A 25189-nucleotide genomic window follows, 5' to 3' on the forward strand; every position below is an offset into this window, starting at 1 on the left:
ACCGCACTTAAGGCGCAGTGCGAGGGGGTGCGGCGCCTCCCAAGGCAAGCCCAGCACTGGCCATGCTCCCCTCCTACCACCCCCCACCAGTGAGCTCCTGGGCCCGGCAACAGGGCTGAAGTTGCTCTTTACTCCAGAGCAGACCCCTTATATGACATAAACACTGACTCAGGAGCCGGAAGTGACTTTCCAAAGAGCTGAAAACTGAAAGTAAACAGCGTCCGGTTCCGGCTTGGATGGCGCTGCTGACAGAGTTGAGTGAGGCTCAGCACCGCCGCCGCCTGTTCACCTTTCACCCCCTCGGCTGGCTGCCTCCCCTGGGGCGGTGCCCAGAGTCCCATCTGAAGGCTGAGATTAGGACTTCCTTGTGCTGCAGGAAGTAGCAGACTCAGCAGCTGTAACTCGGAGCAGGGGGTAAGTGAGGACAAGATGCGCAGGCCGGGGGCCCAGCCCTGACAGGCAAGTCCTAAATCTGACCACCGAGCCTGGCTGCAGCATGGCGGGGCTCCATGCTCCAAGGGCCCCCTGTAATCCTGTCGTAGAGCTCTGGTCATGTGGCGCTCACCACCTTTCCTCACGCCCTGATGCCTCCCTCCCCTCCTCCAAGAGGGCTTCCCTGAAAACAGACCTATTCCACAGGCCCTGGGTTACCCCTCAGCCCAGGCCTCAGTCTCCTAATCTGCACAAGGAAGCTGGGCTAGATCAAGATGCCTCAGCCTTCTGAACCCATGCCCTGCCTGGGGAAAGGACTCAGAAGTCCTGGCTCCTGGGCAGGAAAAGGTAAAGTGACACTCCCGGAAGACTCTGGCCGCAGAGCTGCTCAGGCAACTCCAGCCGAGCACCTGTCTGCAGCCCTGCAGGCCCTCTCCCTCTCGGTGCCTGCTGACTCGGGCCAGGGCGGCCACCAGCCAACTTTGGCTGTGTCCCCTGACTTCTGTACACCCTTGGCCAGAGAGCTCTTCTCCTCCCTAAAGCTTTGTGTGGCCCTAATCAGAAACGCTTTGACTTTTGGGTCTCCTCCTGGGGCTCTGCAGAGGGCTAGGGACTCTGAAAGAGGGAGGAAATGGGTCAGGCTTCTTGCCCCAAGAGGGGCAGGTCAGCCAGGAAGTTCCCTTGGACTCCACCATCCGGCCTGGTGATCTTGTGGTAGGCTGGGTTCCTCCAGCAAGACAGTGTTTCTCTTAAATGGCTCTGGGCTGGGGAAGGGAAACCAAGGGACAGGAAAATTATTTGAGCTCCTGGGAGAAAAGAAGCTGCCTCAGGACTCAGATAAAGGCACTGAAGCACAGAGAAGTTAGGTAACTTGTGCTGGGTGACACAGCTAGAAAGTGGCAAAGCTGAGTTCTGAACTTAGGCTGTCTTATTTGGAGGCCATGCACTTAACCGCTATACAAGACTGTGTGGGAGTCTTTGAAGGAGGCACAGCTACAAACTAGGTCCGTACTGCCTCCCCAGACTGTGTGGCACCTCAGAAGGCCAGCAGCAGAGCCAGGACGAGAGCAGGTTCGCTCTCAGCTCCCCCGCTGGCCCGGAGCACCTCGATCCCTGTGATGTCTGAAACCTCTGGGTGGGAGGGGGCTGGGCAACTGAAGGCTTTCGAGGGGACACTTACGCCTGGCCTTGTCTTCCGCCTCCTACAGGACCCCTCACGATGGCTCTGTCAGCCTTTCCCTGTACTCATTCTCTTTGTTTTGTTCAGTACTAATATAGGCTAAATGGCATTTGATAAAGTCAGTTGAGTAGTTTGGTGGCCAGGGCCTCTCAAGGAACTGTGCCCTCCCTGAAGACATGGTCCATGGCACCAGGTCCAGCGTTTCTACATCAGACAAACGAACTTGACGGAGTTGGTGGAACTTAACATACAGCGGATGATCCAGGCAGGAGGAAAAGGGGACAACAGAGGATGAGATGGCTGGATAGCATCACTGATTCGATGGACGCGAGTCTGAGTGAACTCTAGGAGTTGGTGATGGACAGGGAGGCTTGGTGTGCTGTGATTTATGGGGTTGCAAAGAGTCGGACACGACTGAATGACTGAACTGCTGCTGCTGCTGCTGCTGCTAAGTCGCTTCAGTCGTGTCTGACTCTGTGCGACCCCAGAGACGGCAGCCCACCAGGCTCCCCCATCCCTGGGCTTCTCCAAGCAAGAACACTGGAGTGGGTTGCCATGTCTTTCTCCAATGCATGAAAGTGAAAGTGAAGTCGCTCAGTCGTGTCCGACTCTTAGCGACCCCATGGACTGCAGCCTACCAGGCTCCTACGTCCGTGGGATTTTCCAGGCAAGAGTACTGGAGTGGGGTGCCATTGCCTTCTCCGAACGACCGAACTGAAATGAACATATATAGATAAATCCCCTGGGGGAACTGTAAGCTTTGGCAGGTGTGGGGGTGTTTGGAAGCGTGGGGGTGAGGAAGAGGCCACAGCTCCTTCTCTACTTGTGTACAGAGTTCAGGACTTTGCAATTTGCTGAAAGATGTCCATTTCAAGTTTGAGGCCCTATTTACTTTCCTACTCTCTGGCCTGCCTGTCCTCCGGTCACTTTGGGCTCTCCTAGTCATCAGTGTTAAGTTACTGGAGGGTTCTGAGTGGAGGAGTCACATGAATCATCCCATGATTTACTTAACATCTTAAAAACTTAACAGGATACTGCATGGGGAGTGGGTTGCCAGGGGCAAAGGCAGGAGCAGAAAGGCAAGTGAGGTGGGACATGATGGCAGTTTAGGCCAGGTAATGCTGGGAGTGTGAGCACTGGCTGGGTCTGAATTTAAAGGCAGAGCAGCCAGAATTTCCTGGTGGATTAGAAATCAAGGCATCAGGGAGGATTCCATGGGTTTTGGTAGGAACAACTAAACCAGAAAGAGAGAATAGCTATTAACTGAGATGGAGAAGACTGAAGAACAGATTTGAGGAATACTCTGGAGCTGAGTTTTGGGTATGCTGAACTTCAGATACCTATTAGATATCCAAGTTGAGATGCTACATAGTTAGCCAGACCTATGAGCCTAGAGTCAGAGGACAGGTCTGGGCTAAGATGGTCATTATGAGTCTTCAATGTATAAATGGGATTCAAAGCCTTGAGATCAGACAAGGTCATCTAGAAAGTAAGTGTAAATAGAGAAGTATAAGACCACATCCTGGGTCACCCCTGTATTCACAAGTAGAATAAATGAGGAAAACCAGCAAAGGTGGCTGAGCAGGAGCTGCCAACAAGGGAGGAGAAGAACCGAGAAGCACTGATGTCTTAGAAACAAGTGAAGAAACTGTTTAAAGGAGAGAGATCAAGTGTATCGTATGCTGCTGAGAGGTCAAATAAACTGGGCACTTGGACTGAGTAACTGGTTTAGGAATATGGAAGTGTTTTTTTTTTTTTTGACAATCTTGAAGAATCCCTCCATGCTCTGGAGGCAGAGTGTGGTAAAAGTCAATTATAGCGGGCAAGCCCAGTGGAGATGCAGTATGGAGACGCACAGTAGTGGAGGGTGTGGGTATGAGTAGACTAGTTATAAACAGCTATGGAGATGACTGGGATGAGGTAATGGAATGGTGAGAAGTGAGCGGATTCAACGATATTTAGGGGACAGAATTAACAGGCCTCAGTGATAGACTGGCTGTAGGTGTGGGGGATAAAGAGTAGGAGGAGGGGAGGAGGAAAGGAAGATGACACATATACTCTGGCAGGGTAAGTACAGGATGGTGGTCGCATCTACTGAGATAAGGGATGCACGCAGTAGGGGCAGGTGTGCAAAGGAAGGTAACAGGCTCAAGTTCTGGATGTGCTGAACTGTTTGTAACATCAACTAAAAGACTTCAGGATGCTGCTGGGCCCACATGTGTCTACAGCACGGCAGAGAAGTCTAGGCTGAAAGTAAGGATTCGAGAGTCAAACTGTAATAGTAACTGAAATTAACTGAAGTGGTTGAGACTTTCCCAAAGAAACATGTGCAAGAGCAGAAGACGTAAGCCTGGGGAAAACAACACATACATTAACGCTGTTGCACCCTCTACCTCCTTTTTAGGAAATCTGATAAAATTTGTTTGCCCCTGGAAACTAAGCAAACAGAACCAGATGTAACTATAAATAAAACCCGGGAGCTGTCCTGGTGAAGAGTTACCTTATCACAAAGAAGGAAGAGAAAGAAGAAATAGAACCTGACTGATTCATAAGTATCGGGTGGGCGAAAAGGTTTGGATTTTTTCTGCACGATGTTATGGAAAAACCCAAACAAACTTTTTTTTTGCCAACCCAATAATTTCTAATGTGCTGCTGGAGTGTTCCTGCCAGACCTGCCATCCTTCTCCCTCTTTTGCTTCTTGAAGAGGTGAAAACCAGAAGATCAAACAGTCATGAGGAAAGAGGGCTGAGAGCTCCCCTTATCCTCTCTGTGTGACACCTGGTTCCGTTCAGTACAACCAGGCTTCCAGGCCTTATAACCCCATCTGACAGATGACACTGACTCAGATCAGAAGATCTGCCGAAGGTCACGCAGAGTCCTGTATCCACTGTACTGTGGGGGACAGAGGGGAAATGCCAGCCTCACAAACGCTGGAGTGGAGACTGGGAAGCTCCTGGGTGCAGGTACTCTGTTTCAGTGTGGAAGAAGGACTAGGCCTTCCCTTAGATCTTGTGAAGCCAGGTGAGCTACTGTATAGCTGTCCCAGGACACTGCTTGAGAAAAGTCCAGCTTCTCAAAGGCTCTTCAGCCTTCAGGGCCTTAGGAAGAGGCAAAATAGATGGAATCCTCAAGCTGGGGATACATGACAAGGCTCCTGCCCTCCCCTGCCTACCTCTCACTTTGAGCTGTTGACTGGGCCTGAAACCTAACCAAAAACAGAAGACAAGCAAACAGAAGCTTTCATCAGATGGGAAACTCTATTACCACATCTAACCCTATCTGCTTTAGTGCCCACCCTCTTTGCCTGCATGGATGCTGCAGGGAGTTTTCTACTAGTCTAAAGGCTAACCCACACGTGCTCTGCTGCAGGGTGAGTTTTCTACTTGTCAAAAGGCTAACCCACACGTGCTCTGGATCCCATGCAATCTCTACAACCCAGGGCGCAGTTTCTCTATTCTTTTTCCCTCTCCAGCATCTTCCTCTTCTCTCTTTCTCTACTGGTCACTGTACTCGGTACTCAGAAAAAGCTTTCGTATAAAAACAAAAAACAAACTTCCCGTCTCAGATGCTACTGCACCCACTACTCTATCCTTCTGATCCATTCATAGCCAAATCTATGGAAGAAGCTGGTGTCTCCATTTTGTCACCATTCAATCATTCTTAAAATTTAAATTACATATGATTTTGTGTTTTCACTGTGTAACAAACCAGAGAATATGTAACAGATGTAAATTATGAAGCATAATAAAAATGAACATCTATAAATCCACAACCCAACCTAAGAACTAAAGTATCATCAATATTGATGAATAGACTATGTGCTCTTCTTCCTCATCCAGTCCCCTGCCTCTACAACTATGAACGGTTGTAGTCAAACTGTTAAAAACCAGAGACAAAAATATTAAAAGCAGCCAAAGAGTAAAGGTCATATAACATTTGAGGCATGAGATTCTCATATAACAATGAGAATTATAGTTGTTTCTCACCTGAAACATTGGAAGTCAGTAGAATGTGGAGGGATAGTTCTAAATGGAATTGCCTGGTGGTCCCGTGGTTAGGATGCAGAGCTTTCATTGCTGAGGGCCTGGGTTCAATCTCTAGTCAGGAAACTAAGATCCTTCGAGTGACCAAAAATAAATAAGTAAAATGCTAAAACAAACACGATTCAAGTTTGATTCTATATCCAGTGGAAAAAAGTGTTTGAAAAATGAAGGTAAAATATATTTTCAGCCAACTGAAGCTGAGAGCATCAGTTCCCATAGGTCTGCACTATATGAAATTCTGAAGGAAGTTCTTCATGCTGAAGAGAAACGGTAATAGGCTGAGACCAGGGTGTAAAGGAGGAATGAAGCCAAGAGCATAGGATGGAGAAAATACACTGCTACAAACACATCAAGGAGTGAGAGGCTCATAACCAGTGAGGATGGCCAACATCCTGATGTTGCCTGGGTCCTGGGGCTTTCAATGCTGAATGAGACAATTCTGGGTGAACTGTGACGACTGGCTATCCTAACTAGGACCCAAGATGAGGTCCTGAGGAGACAGGTGTTCTGAGAGCAGCAAACAATGGAGTTTTGTTGTGGGAAAGAAAGAAAAAAGGCAGACTTCCCTGGTCATCCAGTGGTTGAGTCCGTTTGCCAGTTCAGGAATCCCTGGTCTGGAAAGATTCCACATGCCTCGGGACAACTTAAGCCTTTGTGCCACAACTACTGAGCCCGTGTGCACTAGAGTTTCTCTGCAACAGGAGAAGCCACGACAGTGAGACTACACACTGCAATCAGAGAAAGACCGCGCAGCAACGGGGACCCAAGGCAACCCAAAATAAATAACAATGAAACAAGGCTGAAAGTGTGTGAGACTTATCTTTCTCAGAACTAGACGTGCCCTTTAACTGAAGTAAACATTCTTACATCTTCCCCTCCCATCCTTTGTATATTTAATAGATTAAAGACAATAAGTCCCCAGGAGCTGGCACATCATGAAGGCAGAAACACAAAAGCAGGAAGAGCAGTTCTGTTTGGCTTGGACACAATGATTCAAAGGTTTCCCTTCCTACAGGGCACAACTCACTGACATTTCACCCACCTGGCCGGGAGGGGAAGAGGGAAAGGAAACTTAACAGTGCCTGCTTTTTTTCTCTAGGGTAATTCTTATCATCCTCTTATTAGGTAAGAATCATATTAGCCTGATGTTACTTCAAAAAAAAAAAAAGAGAGAGAGAGAAAGGCCAAGTCACCTGCCCAAGATCACTACGTGAGATTCATTATTTCACTTCATAGGTGGTCTTGCTCAAAAGCTTGTGCTTGGTGCTGGACACGGCCCTGCTCCGCTGGCATAAGTGCTGATGTATATACAAAGGACATGCAAGGGGAGATGCAGAGTAGGAGTGAACCAGTGACCTGAGCCAGCGTAGAAACAAGGCCCCAGAAATGCAGAGCTCCTGGTGGGGACTGGCACCTCTCCTCCTCTAGGACAGGAATACATATCTGATAAAAACTGAGATGTGTGGGAACTTAAGACTGATCCATGTGCCAAATAAATGAGGTGTCCTTAAAATGGTGCTGGGGTAGATGAGGGAGAGGTGGGGAAGGAAACCAGTGAAAGACATCTCTGCAGGACTATACCCCAGGTTTCCGGGATACTTCTGGACTGACTCCATCTGTCATCAAAGTAGGCTCTGGAAGAGCACAAAAAATGTTCAAATGTTAACTGCAAAAGGAGACCTACAGAAAGAAGGTAAATTAGCTAGAAAACTATACTGTAAGCCAAATGTCATGATTTTAAAATGGTGCAATGGAAAGCACAGTTTGGAGTCATGCATTTTTCTTTACTGGTTAGGAGACCCTGGGCAGGTGAGAACATACTTAACTTTATATTTGTCTCAGTTTCTATAGAATAAAAACTACAATAGGTCTGTATGGGAGGTTCTGTATTAGTCTTCTCATCTATTAAGTGGAGATAACAATAGTACCTCTCTTGTTGGGTGCTTGGGAGAATTAAATCGGTTTATATATGTAAAGTGCTTAGAATAATGTCTAGTGCATAGGCTAGGCTAGGCTAAGTCACTTCAGTCGTGTCCGACTCTGTGCGACCCCATAGATGGCAGCCTACCAGGCTCCCCCGTCCCTGGGATTCTCCAGGCAAGAACACTGGAGTGGGTTGCCATTTCCTTCTCCAATGCATGAAAGTGAAAAGTGAAAGTGAAGTCGCTCAGTCGTGTCCAACCCTCAGTGACCCCATGGACTGCAGCCTTCCAGGCTCCTCCATCCATGGGATTCTCCAGGCAAGAGTACTGCAGTGGGGTGCCATTGCCTTCTCTGGTCTAGTGCATAGTAAGCATTAAATAGGAGTTAGCTATTATAATTAACAAATAAGCTAATACATTTTGCTCACAGCATGTATTATTCTCTAAAATGGCTTTTTTCAAAGCTCTACATCCACTTCCTAGAGTAATGAAAATAAAATATAAACAAATGAGATCTAATTAAGCTTAAAAGATTTTGCACATCAAAGGAAACCATAAACAATATGAAAAGACAACCCACAGAATGGGAGAAAATATTTGCAAATGAAGCAACTGACAAGGGATTAATCTCCAAAACATACAAAGACCTCAATCAAAAAATGCAGAGGATCTAAACAGACATTTCTTCAGAGGGTACAGATAGAAGGCCAAAAAGTATGTGAAAAGATGCTCAACACTGCTGATTACCAGAGAAATGAAAATCAAATCCACAATGAGGTATCACCTTATACTGGTCAGAATGTCTATCATTGGTTCAGTTCAGTCGCTTAGTCATGTCCGACTCTGCGACCCCATGGATTGCAGCACACCAGGCCTCCCTGTCCATTACCAACTCCTGGAGTTACTCAAACTCATGTCCATCGAGTTGGTGATGCCATCCAACCATATCATCCTTTGTCATCCCCTTCTCCTCCCACCTTCAATCTTTCCCAGCATCAGGGTCTTTTCAAATGAGTCAGTTTCTTCGCATCAGGTGGCCAAAGGATTGGAGTTTCAGCTTCAGCATCAGTCCTTCCAATGAATATTCAGGACTGATTTCCTTTACGATGGACTGACTGGATCTCAAAAAGTCTACAAATAATAAATACTGGTGAGGGTGTGGAGAAAAGGGAATGTAAATTGGTACAACCAACTGAGGAGAACAGTATGGAGGTTCCTCAAAAACTAAAAACAGAGCTACCAAATGATCCAGCAATCCCACTCCTGGGCTTATATCAAGGGAAAAACCATAATCCAAAAGGATACATGCTCCCCAGTGTTCACTATAGCATGACTTAAAATAGCCAAGACATGGAAGCAACCTAAATGTCCAATGGCAGAAAAATGGATAAAGAAGATATGGTAGACATATACAATGGAATATTACTCAGCCAAAGAAAACAATGAAACAATGCCATTGGCAGCACCATGGATGTACCTAAAGTTGATCATACTAAGTGAATTAAGTCAAAGACAAATATCATATGATATCACTTATATGTGGAATCTAAAAAATGATACAAATGAACTGGTTTACCAAACAGAAATAGATTCACAGACTTAAAACATATGATTCCCAAAGACAAAAGGTGTGTGTGTGGGAGGGGTAAACTGAAGTATGGGATTAACATATAGACACCACTGTTAATAAATATAAAACAGATAATCAACAAGGATCTACTGTATAACACAGGGAACTCTACTCAATGTTCTCTAATAACCTATATGGGAAAATAATCTGAAAAACTGTGTGTGTGTGTGTGTATATATATATATATAACTGAATCAATTTGCTGTATACCTGAAATATTTTAAATCATTTATTCTCCAATATAAAATAAAAATTAAAAAAAAGTCTTTACTGGACAATAGGTGAGATGACCTTAACCATTGTGACTGTATAATCAACAGAAATTTACTCCAAAATTTCATTTATAAATTGGGTGCCCAAATAATAAAAAGGGGAATTAAAAATAAGAGCTGCACGAGGCAGTGGCTTTGTGTCTCCTCAGCAGAGTACAGTAGTTAGAAACACAGAATGTGAAACCAGAATGCTTGGATTCCAGTTCTGTTTCTACCACTTCACTACTTGTGTGAAGCAAGTTATTTTACCTCTTTGTGCCTCCGTTTTCTCCTCTTAAAACAGAGATACAAGGATGTACTTCATAAGGTTGCTGAAGTAAAGGAGCTAACAAAGCGCTTAAGCAGTGTGGGGTACCTGGTCAGTACCACCATGATCATTTTCAGCTCAAACACTGCCTCTTCAGACAGCCTGTTCTTTCTCAGAGCATCCAGTACTCGTCACAATTGGTAAATATTTTTTCTTTACGATTTGTACTCCATTAAGACAGGGAATTTGCCTTATTTACTACTGTACACTCAGCACGTAGCACCGTGCCTGATACAGCACAGGTACTCAGTAAATACTGAATGATTTCGAGAAGTAGATATTAGAAAGGTGAGGTGCTGTGCCAAGGCAGAAAAGACGACAGCTAGGATTTGTACCAAGGTTCTAAGCGCCTACTTGGCTGCATGATGAATAATCTGGTCTTTGCATCTCCTGCCTGAGGCTTCCAAAGCACTCATATGCATATCTTAGCTGAGTCCTGTTTTTCCGCTTCTGTGCTAATTCTCCTACCTGTCATCTTAGCGAACAATGCCTTCTCTTCACACATATGCAATTCCTCACTTTTCCTGAGCTCCTTCACTGCTGTGCCCACGGGTGCACAGTGCAAGAGAGTAACCACTGTGACCACACAGGAGTGTGGCCGGGGCCATTCTGCATTCTGTACACTTTCACTGAAGAGATGACTCTACGGGAAACAGGTCGGCTGGGTATCCTCTTACCTGATCTGTTGTGGCTGGTGGTGGCAGAGCTGCGGAAATGGAGAGCATCCGCAGGGAGGCCGCCAACTCCTGAGGAGGTAGAAAGAAGTTGGGGACCACAATGGGCTCTGGGCTGTAAAGGTAGTTAAGGGACACAAATACCTGGAAATCGTCTCCTGACCAGTATCCTTTGACCTCAACCACTCTTTTATGCCCCCAGCCCCACCCAACTTACTCCTGTCCATGAATCCTTTGCTCAAGTGGTTCCCTATGCTGAGGAGGCCCTGTGAACTCCGTTACAATATAGATATAGATCAGTTTATACTTTATAGGTCAGTTCAAATCTCACCTTCTCCAGGAAGCCTTCTCTAAATTATAGCCCACAATGATCCCTCCTTCCTAGTCCAGAGCACAGTCTGAAACAAAGGCTAATGCTTACTTAATCTGATATGATTCTCCATTCGTTTCCCTCAGTATTCACTAAGCTTCTCAAAGGCAGAGGCACTGTACTTCCTTCAGTCACCTCACAAACTCCCTAGAGCCCGCGTGAGGCTGACAGGCAGCAAGCATTGGATGATTCTTGCTGAGGGCCTGCTGGTTAGAACCTGACAGACGGGGTCAGAGTGAGAAGGCGGCTCCAGGGCAGTGCCTCAGGCTGGAAGGTGGTGCCGGGCACCGAAGGAGGGCCTGTCCTACGTTCTGTGCTCACACGTAGAAATGGCTCTGATTGGGCACAGCTGACCCACCATCGCGACGTGGGCTCTGGAAGGCAGGTACTGGACTTGCACTTCTCTGTATGCTCTGGAGAGACCCAGTACTACTGGTTCAAAGTGCCGATTGAATTTGGGAGGGGAATATCTTTTTGGCCCCTCCTCGAGGCTTGCAGGATCTTAGCTCCCCGACTAGGGATTGAACCTGGGCCATGGAATGAAAGCACCGAGTCCTTACCACTGGACTGCCAGGGAATTCGAGGGAGGGGACTATTTTGATGGTCTACATTTTTGTTTCTGTTAAGTAAGCTAAGTATGGTTCTGATGCAAACTGGTCTAATACTGTTCTAATGCTAGACTTTGAACTTGAGGAGGGCAAATATGAGCTCTTTTTCATACTACATTCCTGTCACCTAGTACAGTACCTGGGACACAATAAATGTTTAATAAATATCTACAGAATGAGTGGGAGTGGAGTTGGAGACCATGATGAAAAGAACCCTTTAAACTCAGACATTCTCCGAGACCTCAGTGAGGTAGGGCCTAGCTGTTGTTGCTGCTCTGACTGCTGGGGACTCTGCCTGAGAGTCAGCTGATACTGTGGGGAGAACAGCTCTGCTGTGAGGTGTCCAGGGTGTGTTTGAAACACAAAGCTCCCCTTGTTAGCCCAGCAACCACCTGCCTTTCTAAGAGTCCTACTCGAGCAGTAATCGGTCTCACATTAGATGGTAACTTCAGGCAAGTTCACATTTTGGGCGTGTTCCTTCACCTATTCAGATCAGATCAGTCGCTCAGTCGTGTCTGACTCTTTGCAACCCCATGGATCACAGCACGCCAGGCCTCCCTGTCCATCACCAACTCCTGGAGTTCACTGAGACTCACATCCATCGAGTCAGTGATGCCATCCAGCCATCTCATTCTCTGTCGTCCCCTTCTCCTCTTTCCCCCAATCCCTCCCAGCATCAGTCTTTTCTAATGAGTCAACTCTTCGCATGAGGTGGCCAGAGTACTGGAGTTTCAGCTTTAGCATCATTCCCTCCAAAGAAATCCCAGGGCTGATCTCCTTCAGAATGGACCAGTTGGATCTCCTTGCAGTCCAAGGGACTCTCAAGAGTCTTCTCCAACACCACAGTTCAAAAGCATCAATTCTTCGGTGCTCAGCCTTCTTCACAGTCCAACTCTCACATCCATACATGACCACAGGAAAAACCATAGCCTTGACTAGACGAACCTTTGTTGGCAAAGTAATGTCTCTGCTTTTGAATATGCTATCTAGGTTGGTCATAACTTTCCTTCCAAAGAGTAAGCGTCTTCTAATTTCATTAGATGGATATAATACCTTTTAAGGATGAAATGATGTTATACATGCAGAGTGCTTAGAATGGTGCCCGATACAGAGCATGTACTCAATCACTGTCAGCTGTTCCTGTCTCCCCAGTTGAGAGGGAAAAGTTACCACTGGTTCCTTCCCCCACTGAAACCTGCTTTCCATCCCCACCTCTGCACTGTCCTCCTAACACAAAAGCCCACTTTCTGCTGGATCCGCCTTAAGCATTGGTGGGGGTGACCACCACTCCCTGAAACTGCTGCCCCCATCTCTTGACCAGCCCTCCTCTCTGGTCTCTGCTCCCCTCGCCCTCACGTGCTGGTGGTCCTCAGGGCTCTGTCTCACGTGGCTCTCCCTGCCAACCTCGTCTGTTTCTAGAAACACTGACCTTTATAGCAGAGCTCCAAGCCGGCATGTCCTCCTCTCATAGGCAAAATGCAAATATGCAAAATGGAAATCTGCCTTTTCCCTCCAGATTAACTTTGTGCGCTGTTCCCTACCTGGTAAATAACCTACTTGTGACAGAAATCTCTAAGTCATATCTTTCTGTTTTTGTCTTTCTCATCCCCTGCCCCTATTTAATCCTATCAAATCCCTCCCCTTCTCCCTCATCATAAAGCAGTCTATGCTTTAGGTGAGACTTTCTTCATTTGTTATTATTACTCCCAAGTTTCCTACCTGGTCTCCTTGCTTCTGGTCTCTCCTGACCTAATCCACCCTCTACAAGGCACTGGGAGAATTCTCTAATGTGTAAATCTGACCAACCATGCACTTGCTTACCACTAACATTTGCTGAACACGGTTTACCTACCAGCACCATACTAAGTAGTTTACCTTGTTCATTTAATTTTCACAAAACCCCCACAAGAAAAGTACTGTTTTAATCTGCTACTGTCATCACCTGTCTCCTACCTCATATGGGAACTTCTTGAGGTAGGGTTTGATCCAAACCTCTGTCCTTATTATATAGCACAGTTCAGTTCAGTTGCTCAGTCATGTCTGACTCTTTGCAATCCCATGAACTGCAGCACACCAGGCTTCCCTGTCCATCACCAACTCCCAGAGCTTGCTCAAACTCATATCCATCGAGTCAGTGATGCCATCCAATCATCTCATCCTCTGTCGTCCCCTTCTCCTCCTGTCTTCAATCTTTCCCAATATCAGGGTCTTTTCCAGTGAGTCAGTTCTTCACATCAGGTGGCCAAAGTATTGGAGTTTCAGCTTCAGCATCAATCCTTCCAATGAATATTCAGGACTGACTTCCTTTAGGACTGACTGGTTGGATCTCCTTGCAGTCCAAGGGACTCTCAAGAGTCTTCTCCAACACCACAGTTCAAAAGCATCAATTCTTTGGTGCTCAGCTTTCTTTATAGTCCAACTCTCACATCCATACAAGACTACTGGAAAAACCATAGCTTTGACTAGATGGACCTTTGTTGGCCAAGCTTTTCAATACGCTGTCTAGGTTGGTCATAGCTTTTCTTCCAAGAAGCAAGCATCTTTTAACTTCATGGCTGCAGTCATCATCTGCAGTGATTTTGGAGCACCCCCAAATAAGTCTCTCACTGTTTCCATTGTTTCCCCATCTATTTGCCATGAAGTGATGGGACCAGATGCCATGATCTTAGTTTTCTGAATGTTGAGCTTTAAGCCTACTCTTTTACTCTCCTCTTTCACTTGCATCAAGAGGCTCTTTAGTTCTTCGCTTTCTGCCCTAAGGGTGGTGTCATCTGTGTATCTGAGGTTATTGGTATTTCTCCCGGCAATCTTGATTCCAACTTTTGCTTCATCCAGTCCAGCATTTCTCATGATGTACTCTGCATAGAAGTTAAATAAGCAGGGTGACAATATACAGCCTTGATGTAGTCCTCTCTCTATTTGGAACCAGTCTGTTGTTCCATGTCCAGTTCTAACTGTTGCTTCTTGACCTGGATACAGATTTCTCAGGAGGTAGGTCAGGTGGTCTGGTATTCCCATCTCTTTAAGAATTTTCCACAGTCTGTTGTGATTCACACAGTCAAAGGCTTTGGAATAGTCAATAAAACAGAAAGAGATGTTTTTCTGGAACTCTCTTACTTTTTCTATGATCCAATGGATATTGGCAATTTGATCTCTGGTTCCTCTCTCTTTTCTAAATCTAGCTTGAACATCTGGAATTTCATGGTTTACATACTGTTGAAGCCTGGCTTGGGAGAATTTTGAGCATTACTTTGCTGGCGTGTGAGTGCAATCGTGTGGTAGTTTGAGCATTCTTTGGCATTGCCTTTCTTTGGGACTGGAATGAAAACTGACCTTTTCCATCCCGTGGCCACTGCTGAGTTTTCCAAATTTGCTGGCATATTGAGTGGCATTTGCATATTGCTGGCATTTGCAGCACTTTAACAATTGTGCTTTTGGGCCTGCAATTACACAGCACAGGGCCTGGCTATCCTTACTTTTTGGAAGAATGAGTAGTTTGGAAGGCCCAAATTAAAGCAGTATGCTTAGGACCTGGGCACATGTGACTGCTCCTCCACTGATCTTAAATTCTGAGCACACATAGACTGACTGCAGAGGCAGAAGCGTTAGAAGCCAGGGTGAATGAGGCAGGGAAGAACCTCGAGCAGACTGCTCGCAGTGCTCAGCCTCCAGCCATTTCATGCTTAAGTCTCTCCTGAGCCCATACTCCCCAACCCTCAGGTTTCTGTCTGTCTTGCATCCAGAATCGTATCTGTGTGGTATGTACAAACGTTCCCACTCATTTGATTTTCTTAAGAATCCTGTGAAACGGACAGTTCACTTCAGTCTATATTACTGACCTTTTTTGTGTGCAATGTCTGGGGACACAGAGAATGACAGGGCCCTTGACTTCCCTGGGGCATATAGTCCGATAAGGGATTATTACCTCCATCTTATAAGTGAAGAAATCGAGGCTCAGAAGGGTTAAACTATATACCTAAAGTTATACAAGTAGTAAGAGCTAGGTCTTGAAGGGTCGAAGCCGGGTCCCTGACTTCTAGTAGAGAAATCACTGCAAAGCACCACAAAGGCAGCCTGCTTCCCCACTGGCCATGCGATAACCCGTTTGTCACTGGGATATCATGTGAGCTGATCAATCAGCTGTTTAGGCTATGGATGAGAGGGTTACTGATGGTCCTAAGTGGTTTCCTTTCCCCATAACATGCCCATCTGCATTTCAAAGGAGGAAGAGAGGGAGTGTTAGATACACTTCTCCTGACCAACACTGCCATCCTAGCGGGTGTGGGCAAAGACCATTTCAGTGGTACCCACTTCCCCTATATCTGGCCCCATCCCTTGCCTAAAAAAAAATTAAATAGTAGATGTCACTATAATTCTTAGTCTTTGTTTTGTTACATGCAAAACAGAAATGATACTGACTTTAAGGACTTCCCTGGTGGTCCAGTGGCTAAGACTTCAAGCTCCCAATGCAGGGGGCCTGGGTTCAATCCCTGGTCAGGGAACGAGATTCCACATGTCACAATTAAAGACCCCTCATGCTGCAACTAAAACCCAGTGCAGCCAAAATAAACAAATATAAAAAAAAAAAACACAAACAAAAACACGATACTGACTTTAAAGACTTGCGGTAACTGAACTTGGAATGTATGTAAAGCACCTAGCACATGGTAAATGCTCAATCACTGGTAGGACTCTTCTTCCCCTTTCTCTATACCCTCCCCTGAAACTTCAACTGAGAATAACGGTCTCATACCTTAGATGCAGAGCTTTGCCTTCACGTGTAAAATACCCGAAATTAATCAGATAAGTCAGGCTAGGATAGGCTAATGAAGGTGCTGTGCTTAGTCACTCCGACTCTTTGTGATCCTATGGACTGTAGCCCGCCAGGCTCCTCTGTCCACAGGATTCTCCAGCCAAGAATATTAGAGTGGGTTGCCATGTCCTTTTCCAGGGGATCTTCCCAACCCAGGAATCAAACCCTATCTCCCGCATTGCAGGTGGATTCTTTACCGACTGAGCCATGAGGGAAGCCCAATGAATGTGCTACCAACATCTAAACCCAGTGCAAAGCATTATGCTTCAGAGGCGCGATGATAAGGGTAGAATCACAGCACCTGGTTAGTGAAGGTGAGTTTTCAGAAGGAAGGGGATATTCCCATGCCTCTGAGTGCATTTGATTGGGGCGGGGGCGGGGGGACACTTATCACTCATGTGGCTGGTCTAAATACCAGCATCCAAAATGCCTAAAGATGGCTTAAGGGGCTACTTGGGGGAAACACCAAAGGATACAGGAGGCTCTGCCTTGTGGACACCTCTGACCCAGAGGTTGTCTGCTTCTGCCTGATGTCAGGGCAGGTGATGGGTGGTTCCTTATGGTTTTCCCTTCTGTTTTGGGATGCTGGCTGCAGAGGGAATTTCTCGGAGCTATCAGCAGAGTCACTTAGCTCATCGGAGGCCACTTCCTTCTTAGCCTGGGACTGTGGCTTTGGGCCCTGGTCCTGGTCTGCCTTTGGTGAGCGCCATCCAACACAAGTGTCACTCTGCTGGGCTCCTGAGAGGGTCATGTGGGAGGTGAGCTGTGGGTCTGCTGAGGCAGGCTCTCCAACCCTGGCCTTAGAGGCCACACCCTCACAAGACGCAGTACTTTGGCTTGGAGAACCTTGCCTATGCAAGTAGGCATTGACAGTCCTTTCCGGGCTGGACAAAAAGCTATTTCTGACCCTGAGCTCCTCTCTGGGGAAAGACTCTGAAGGACAAGAGAAGCCTTCCCTCTGGGCCTCATCAGGCCGAGGGCTCATGCCCCCACTTGCATCTGACGTGAAACTGGACCACGGGCTAGTTTTGTCTGTCACAGTGGTGATCTCATTGAGGGTCCTGGGCTCGATGATGTCTTCCTCATAGTCCTCATCACTTAAGGCTGGGCCTGCCTTGGTGTCCTCGGTGCTCTGCATTTTTGTGATGGGTACCGTGTGCTCCAGGGCCTCATGAACCTTTCCTCTTCCACTTGAAGTCTCTTTAAGAGCGGAGGGAGGTGGGGAGCTCCTGCCCTCATCTGGAGCTCTTGCCAATGGCAGGTCTGGACTTGTGCTTCGTTCTTGCATGGTCCCTCTGTCCTGAGCATCTGGGAGGGCGGTGACTTCTCTGCTTCTACTCCTGGCTTGGTGAGAACTCACAGATCCTTGAGAATTCCTGGTGAGAGTCTGCAGATCTGAACAGTAACAGATATCACTCTTACTACAAGGTATGGCCACAGACCACTCAACTCTCCCACACCAGGTTCCAGTTTCAGATGGAGTCTTGCAATCAGACTTCGAACAAACCTCAAAGATAATAGTTAATTCACTCCCAAGAATCAGTGAAACTATATTCAAGGCAATACAATTTCTAGCACTTTATTCTAATATCAGAAGACCAAAATCTAATCTATTTATAGCTGTGGTTACATCTGTGGAAACGCTTTCAGAGACTATCTGCTCATGCTCAGGAATTCTTGGGAGCTGGGAGTCCTGGTGGGCATGTTCAAGCTTCCATTTACTTCAGTAATTACCTATATCAAAAACCAAAATGAGAATCCACTTATTTACCTATTTGATGACAATTAGTAGAACTATTTACTTGGAAAATAAAAGCAAGGAAATACCCATCACCCAAATGGTAAGGCAAGGGAGATACACGGAGAGAATGGAGGCAGCGTGAAAGGGGCACAGGCTTTGGAGCCAATCTTGGCTTCAAATCTCTACTGTTACTTGTCAACTTTGTGGTTATGAGCAAATTATCATGAGTCTGTTTATCTTTACAACGTGATAAAACACCATCTTTTTCACAGGGTCATGGGGAAAAAAATACATGAGATGAATGAACATAAATGAGCCCATACAAAGGCAATCAGTAGCTCCTTTCAACATTCATCCTCTCCTTTTGAAAATCAGTTCTCCTTCTGTCATTCCCTGCTTAGAACTCCCCATTTTCTTCCAGAATAAAGATTAAACCCCCAAGCTTGCCTTTAAGGCCCTTCGGCTTTAAGCCTTTGATTCTCCTTGCTTTCTTTACCTCTAACCTTTAAAGGGATTCCCCTAATCCACGCTCACCTCCACCTCAAACAAGCCTCCCTCTGTTGTGCTCTTATGCTTTCTTTCTGGGGGGCAGCTTCTTTGGTTGACTATAGAATGTATGCTTGATGAAAGCACAGACAATGCCTGTCTTATCCACCACTGTGTAATGCTGGAACTAGAAACACAATAATGTCTGGCATAGTTGGTGATCAATAAAGAGCTGACTGATTATTTCCAAGCAAGTGGAAGCTAAATACAGAGTACACTGCTGTGGTTCTGGTTACCAACAGGTTATATATCTGGGAGAAGATTAGATTTGTGTTTAATAGCAACCATGGTGGCTTTTTTCCTCCTTTTAAAGGGAAAAAACTGAACTTACTCATCCCTCTGTAGAATCTACACATTTTGCTTGAGCAAAAGTGATACCAAGTGAGGGCTAAAGATGTTGATCTAGCTGATTTCTCAGTATTCCCCCGGGTGTGCTTCGTACAGTTTTCCAGACCTTAACCCTAGATTCTGATTCAGAGGAGCAGAGCAGAACCCAGGAATTTGTATTTCAAAATAAGTGTCCCAGGTGATTCTTAAGCTCAGGCAAGTTGGAAATACTTGTTCTAGAGCAGTCTCTTTCTGGGCTGCACAACAGAATTACCCAGAGAGTTTTGAAATATCCTGATGCCTGGGCCCCACCCTCAGACATTCTGCTATACTTGACCTGTAGTGCAGACTGGGATCTGGATTTTTTAAAGTTCTCTCAATAATTTTAATGCAGTAAAGCAAGAATTATCATTTTAAGGGGTTTTTGAAAGGGTGGACTGTGGACCACCAACATCTAGCATCATCTGGGATGCTTGCTAAAAATGTAGTCTTCTGGCCTTGGAGAATTAAAATTTTTAATGTCTGTGGTTGAGTTTTTCAGAAAATACAGTGGCATGTGTTCAGAAACTGCCACTGCAGAAATCATCTAACCGACTCCCCCCAACCCTTTTTCTGGTTGGGGAAACTGAAGCTTAAGAAGGGAAAGCATATATTCAGAGTCAAATAGTACGTCCGTGCCAGAAACCCCCAAGGACTCAACCTGGGTCTCATGCCTCTTAGTCCAGCGCTCTTTCCATTGCATACATTTTCTCTTTCCAAAAGGAAGATGGCAAGTAAGTACGATGGTCACAGTTGTTGGTCTATATCTGTCATAAGGGCTTGTTTGCACACATTTAAATGCTTTCTGAATAAGCACCCAGTGACAGTAACTCAACAAGAGCCATACCCGTGATTAAGGAGCTGACTTGCAACACCAGGTTATTGGATTTCTCCAGGATGCACTGGCTCTCGGGGTCTAGGCTGCTGGCTGCTGGCCGAAGACGGTCCGTCTGACTCTCCTGGCACTGCAAGATGGCAGTGTGCGTCTGAGGGCTGAGGGGAAGCAAAGGCTTGGTGAGCTTCTGGTTGAAGTACCGCTGCATCTGATCTAGCTCACTCAGATTCCTCCTGCAAAAGAAGAGAGGGAGAAGACAAAAGGGTCATTTACTACGATTATGAGCATCTTTTATGTTCCTTTGACATTCTATTGCTTGAGCTAGGAACTTACTTGATCTATTAACAGAAGGGCCCGTCTCTCTCCAATCCACCAATTCATCCTTCACCGACTACAATCCCACTGCCAAGGACATTTCCTCCTCCTGTCTGGCTAATGTAATTCCTCTTCTCATGTCTAGCAAATATTCTACCTCCTTACAGGGAACCATTCTTATCATCGTTCCAGTCCTCACTTTCCCTAACTCTGGGCTAGCACTGATCCGTACTATCTTAAAACCATTTCTGGCATACTTCAGTCCATGGGGTTGCAAGAGCTGGACACGCCTCAGCGATTCAACAACAACCACCACCATTCTTGATCCTTCAAGCAAGTGACCTCTTATAGCAAGCCTTCCCTGACCCTCTAAGTTGGTTTAAGGGCCATTCCTCTGTGCTCTACAGTTCCTTCTGTACTCTTCAACCACATGATTTGTTTCACATCAATTTCCCCTAATGTGATGTGAACTCTGTGCTGACTCCTTTGTATCTACTGCACCTAGGACAGTGGTTGGCACAAAAAATGAATGCTGCATGGATAAACAGACATGAATAAATGACTTAAAAATCTTTAATTCAGAAGTCTTTAATGGGGCCACATTCATTCTTACTATTCCAATGAGAAATCACACCAACCATGATCACCTTCACTTGCATAGGATTTTATGTTTTATGCTTTCAAATACATTATCTTGTTTAATACTCATCCAACCAGATGAGGCCAGCAATTACTGTTTTACAATAAGGAATGTGAGGTTCAGAGAATTTAAATGATTTGTCCAGACACGCAGTAGCACACAGTTACTCAGAAACTGGAACTCCAAGACTTACGCTTTTTCCGTTATAGTAAAGGCTCTGTTCCAACTGGGCTCATTTCTGCCTCATACCTCTGCGTGCCAGAATGTGAGTTCAAGCTGCTCTCTTCTCTGTCCCTGTCCTATTCACTTTTTAAGGTGTAGGTCACAGCTCTCCCTTTCAGAGTCCACTGCCCCAAATCAGTGGACCACCTCTCCCTTCAACTCCTTCACTCTTGGCATCTAACCTCCTGCCTTAAAATTTCCCTTAGGTTTTTCATTATGTGTCAGTTTAGCTTCCCTACTTAGGCCATGAGCATCTGGTAACAGAAGACAGTATATCAAACTTCTCTATTTCTCTAGGTTTCTCAATGTGCTTGGCACAACTGGCACAACACAGACATTAAACCCCTATGAAGTAAACAGTCTTTCTATCCTTTGTTAAGAAGAGTCTGCGTATCTTAGAGTTGAATCTAAATTAAATGAGAGGACAAAGCTGATCCTTATTCTATTACTAGAAGCCACAACTCTATCAAATCACAGATTTACTTAGGTGTTTATATCTGGGTTTATGCTACACAGATTAGATACCTGCAGTAGGAGCATGCAGACACATGTAAACTTGGTGAAGCTTTAGAAAATATGCCAACCCAACTGCCCTTGTTTGAGGTTCTGGGTACAGAACCTATTGACACCAAGCTGCAATTTTCTCATCTGTGAAAAAAGTTTAGTAATACTCACCCTGCAGGTCTCACAGGATTGCTGTGACTCAAATGAAACACTTGTTTTAGGGCTTCGTGAACCCAAAGAAGTAATGCAAAATTGACAGTATCTTGTTTCATCTCTATTTTGTAGAGAATCTGTCTCCGGCAGTGGTTCTCAAAACCTGGCTATAGGACTAGCGGCAGCGTCACCTGAGTGATGCAAATTCTTGGGTCCCATCCTAGACTTACTGAATCAGGAACTTATGGGTGGGTTCCAGCAATCACTGTTTTAACAAGCCCTTCATGTGATTCTGATACACACTAAATTTTGAGAACCACTCCTCTAGGGCAGTGGCTTGTAGCCTGATGGTTGTACCCCAAGGGGACGTCTGGCCATGTATGGAGCCATTTTTGGTTGTCACAAATGGGGGAGGAGTGCTACTAGCATTTGGTGGACAGAGACCGGGGATGCCGCTAAATATCCTACAATGTGCAGACAGGCCCCCACAGACAAAATCCATGCTCAGACGTCAAAGGTGCTGAGGCTGAGAAACTGCTCCAGGGCAAAGCAGAGCTCCTTTTTCTCTTTCTTCATTGGGTTCCAGTGTGTCATGTGAATGATCTAATAACACGCATCCATACTGTTGATGGTTTTACTTGGCCTGCAGTCTCCAGCATCTTACTAACCCGAGAAACTGAACATATTACTTCCTTACAAGTTTGAGGAGTTCCCCAGTCTACAGTGCAACTGCTCAGTCCATTCTAACCCATGTCCCACCAAAAAAGATTTTGCTAATCTTTCATTTTGAGTTTGTTTTATGAAATCAAACAATAGGTTATTAATTACAAAAAAAAATCCTGTTTTATATTTGCTTTGTCAAATTTCACACATTCTCTTCCTCCCAGCCCCATACCTTTCCATTTGAGAATCAAGTCCAAACTCAGCCTGACGCTCAATGCCCTTCAAATCTGCCTCCCACAGAACTTGCCCCGCTCCTTACGTCTTATGCTCAGCTTCACTCTAACTTCACTGCTTTCCCAAACTGGGCTTATTGTTTCATGCTCCTTACAACAGTTTTTTCCTGAATAGAATGCCCTTCACATTTGTTGACTTGTTCCTTTAAAGACCAGTTCAAATGTGACTTCTTTGTATCTTTCCATGGCCAACCTAGAATGTTACTCATTCCTCCATGTACTCCTGGCCAGGAAATCTGGAATTCTTATCATACATACATGGTTATAACTATAATGGCAACATGGCTGTCTCCTCTGTTGGGAATGGCAGAGCCATGATTGGAAATCAAATCTATCTGACTCTGAAGCCAAATCCTTCCCACTGCACCACCATTCTTACTAGGTAATCCAGGGGCTGGTCCAGATGATCTATAAAGATCCTTTCAACTCTCACAGTGCTTTTCTGGCTCAGATGCTGACTGAGCTAAGAAAGAGACAGGGAAGCATTAACAGGGCAGATGCTGGTCTGGAAGAACCCAGTGGTTGTGAGGATAAAGACAGTAGGCAGGACGAGGTTTGTAAATTGTAGAGTCAATGTGAGGGTGGTTATTTAGTGACTCATCTAAAGTTTCTGTATTTATAGGTGGGCCAGTACCATAGCCCCCTGAAGAATGGACGCCCCCAAGCTGAGACAGATTCATCTGTGAAGAATCCTGTGAGGTTCCAGGTCCACCTTGACACTAACATACACAAAAGCCTCTGCAAAACATCCCAGAGCAGTGGCAGCTGATGGAAAAGATACTGCAGGCTGCCTTTGCCCATCCACCTTGTGCTCCACTATGGTTCTCTGTGTCTTTTCTCAGTGGAGAGTCTCACCTGAGAGAAGTCAGAATGGAGGTACGCGAGGACAAGGGCGATGTGGTCAGTCTGTCGTCATTTGGCAAGATTGCCTCTGCCTGCTGCAGGGATTCATGGAATCGGCGGATGTTCTGCACATGCTCTTCATGGCGTGATGCCTGGCTTCTTGTGGTACCGCTTCTGTTGAGAATAAGTGGGGGCAAAATATATTCCCAACCGATGAGAAAACAATAAATTTGTGACAGCAAACAACTCACCCTCCTGACACGGCACTGCAGATCATCCCCACCACCACAGTTCTGGCTTCACTGGCTCAAGTGCTTGGATTACAATTACCTCCTGAGTAATTCTGCCTTCAGTTTTATTCATTCTCCTTTGATAAATTCTCTACCTTATAGCCTCGATTTTTTAAAAACACAGATCTGAAATAACAGTAACCACAATATTTATGGAGGACTAGCTTGCCCATTTCCATAAAAAATCCAGCAGGGACTTGTGATATAGGGAGTATGTTGAATCTATAGATCAATTTGGGAAATACTGTCATTTTTACAATATTAAGTCTTCCAATCCATGAACACAGATATCTTTCCATTTATTTAGAATTTTAATTTTTTTCAACAATGGTTTATAGTTTTCAGAGAATACGTTCTGCACTTTTCTGGTTAAATTTATTCTTAAGTATTTTATTCTTTTTGATGGTATTGTAAATCTCATTTTTTCAATTTGATTTTGGATCATTCATGGCTGATGTATAGAAACACAACTGATTTTATATATTATGCTTTAAAAATTTCTCAATTTGGGGTGGTGGTGGAAGGATAAATTAGAAGGTTGGGATTAGCATACTAATATATATAAAACTAATATATATATATATAAAACTAGCATACTAATATATATACACACTACTATATATAAAATAGATAACTGGGAATTCCCTGGTGGTCCAGCAGTTAGGACTCTGCACTTCCAATGCAGGGGGAATGGGTTTGATCCCTCACTGGGAAACTAAGATCCCACGTGCTACATGGCGAGGCCAAAAAAATAAAAACATTAAAAAAGAAAAAAAAAGATAGGGCCTCCCTGGTGATTCAGTGGTTAAGAATCCACCTTGCAATGTAAGACACCAGTTCCATCCCTAGTAGCCAGGAAGATCCTACACGCTGAGGAGCAACTAAGCCCACGCACCAGAACTACTGAAGGCAGTACACTTAGAGCCTGCGCTCCACAACAAGAGAAGCCGCCACAGTGAGAAGCCCACACACTGCAACAAAGACTAGGCCCCACTTACGGGAACTACAGAAAGTCCATGTGCAGCAGTGAAGACTTATCACAGCCAATAAATAAAAAAAAGTGAGGACCTACTGTAGAGCACAGGGAGCTATACTCAACATTTTGTGATAACTTGTAGAGAAAAGAATCTGCAAAGGAATAACTGAATCACTGTGCCGTACACCTGAAACTGACATGATATTGTAAATCAACTATATTTCAATAAAATTGTATATTGTAAATCAATTATATTTCAATAAAAATTAAAAGACCTGTAAGACATTACAGTTTCTCAGTTTAAATTTATAATATGGTAAAAACTGATAGTTAAAACCTACAGAAACAAACCTCTCTGAGGTCACCAGTAATTTTTAGGAGTATAAAAGGATTCTGAAGTGGAAATGTCTGAGAACCACTGCTTTACCAAGGTAGAACTGATATACAATAAACCACATATTTAAAGAGTACAGTATGATGTGTTTTGACACAAATGTACCTCTAAGGAAACCATTACCATATCAATATCCTTCACTCCTAAAAGTTTCCT

At 45.1% G+C, this 25189-nt stretch overlaps 1 protein-coding gene and 1 long non-coding RNA gene across 14 annotated transcripts in view; one reads left to right on the forward strand and one right to left on the reverse strand.

Moving 5' to 3' along the window:
* Positions 1 to 25189, reverse strand: part of C2CD3 (C2 domain containing 3 centriole elongation regulator) — a 127120-nt gene that overhangs the window by 4577 nt on the left and 97354 nt on the right. For 5 of the 12 annotated variants that reach the window (XR_015142166.1, XR_015142164.1, XR_015142167.1 and 2 more), the window contains 4 exons: positions 23386 to 23547; positions 19753 to 19973; positions 16729 to 17986; positions 10465 to 10576 (listed from right to left, as the gene is read on the reverse strand). Coding sequence is in view for 5 of the 12 variants with exons in the window: in XM_086340743.1 (XP_086196869.1) it covers positions 8701 to 8709; positions 10465 to 10576; positions 16729 to 17647; positions 19753 to 19973; positions 23386 to 23547 (1423 nt within the window). In the remaining 7 variants the exon portion in view is untranslated. Of the gene's footprint in view, positions 1 to 5599; positions 6349 to 7992; positions 8710 to 10464; positions 10577 to 16728; positions 17987 to 19752; positions 19974 to 23385; positions 23548 to 25189 lie in introns of those variants that run through there. The other 7 variants (XM_086340741.1, XM_086340739.1, XM_086340740.1 and 4 more) reach the window with 4 other exon arrangements.
* Positions 200 to 24924, forward strand: LOC147358245 (uncharacterized). Of its 2 annotated transcripts, XR_015142179.1 has the most exons (3): positions 207 to 414; positions 16437 to 16566; positions 23153 to 24924. It is a non-coding gene; the product is annotated as an uncharacterized LOC147358245 (long non-coding RNA). The 2 variants fall into 2 exon arrangements; XR_015142180.1 differs by lacking the exon at positions 16437 to 16566 and having other exon boundaries at positions 200 to 414.

The sequence above is a fragment of the Bos grunniens genome, chromosome 15 (assembly GCF_055505025.1).
Source record: "Bos grunniens cultivar Pamir isolate PY7600 chromosome 15, Bosgru_T2T1.0, whole genome shotgun sequence".
Taxonomy (NCBI): domain Eukaryota; kingdom Metazoa; phylum Chordata; class Mammalia; order Artiodactyla; family Bovidae; genus Bos; species Bos grunniens.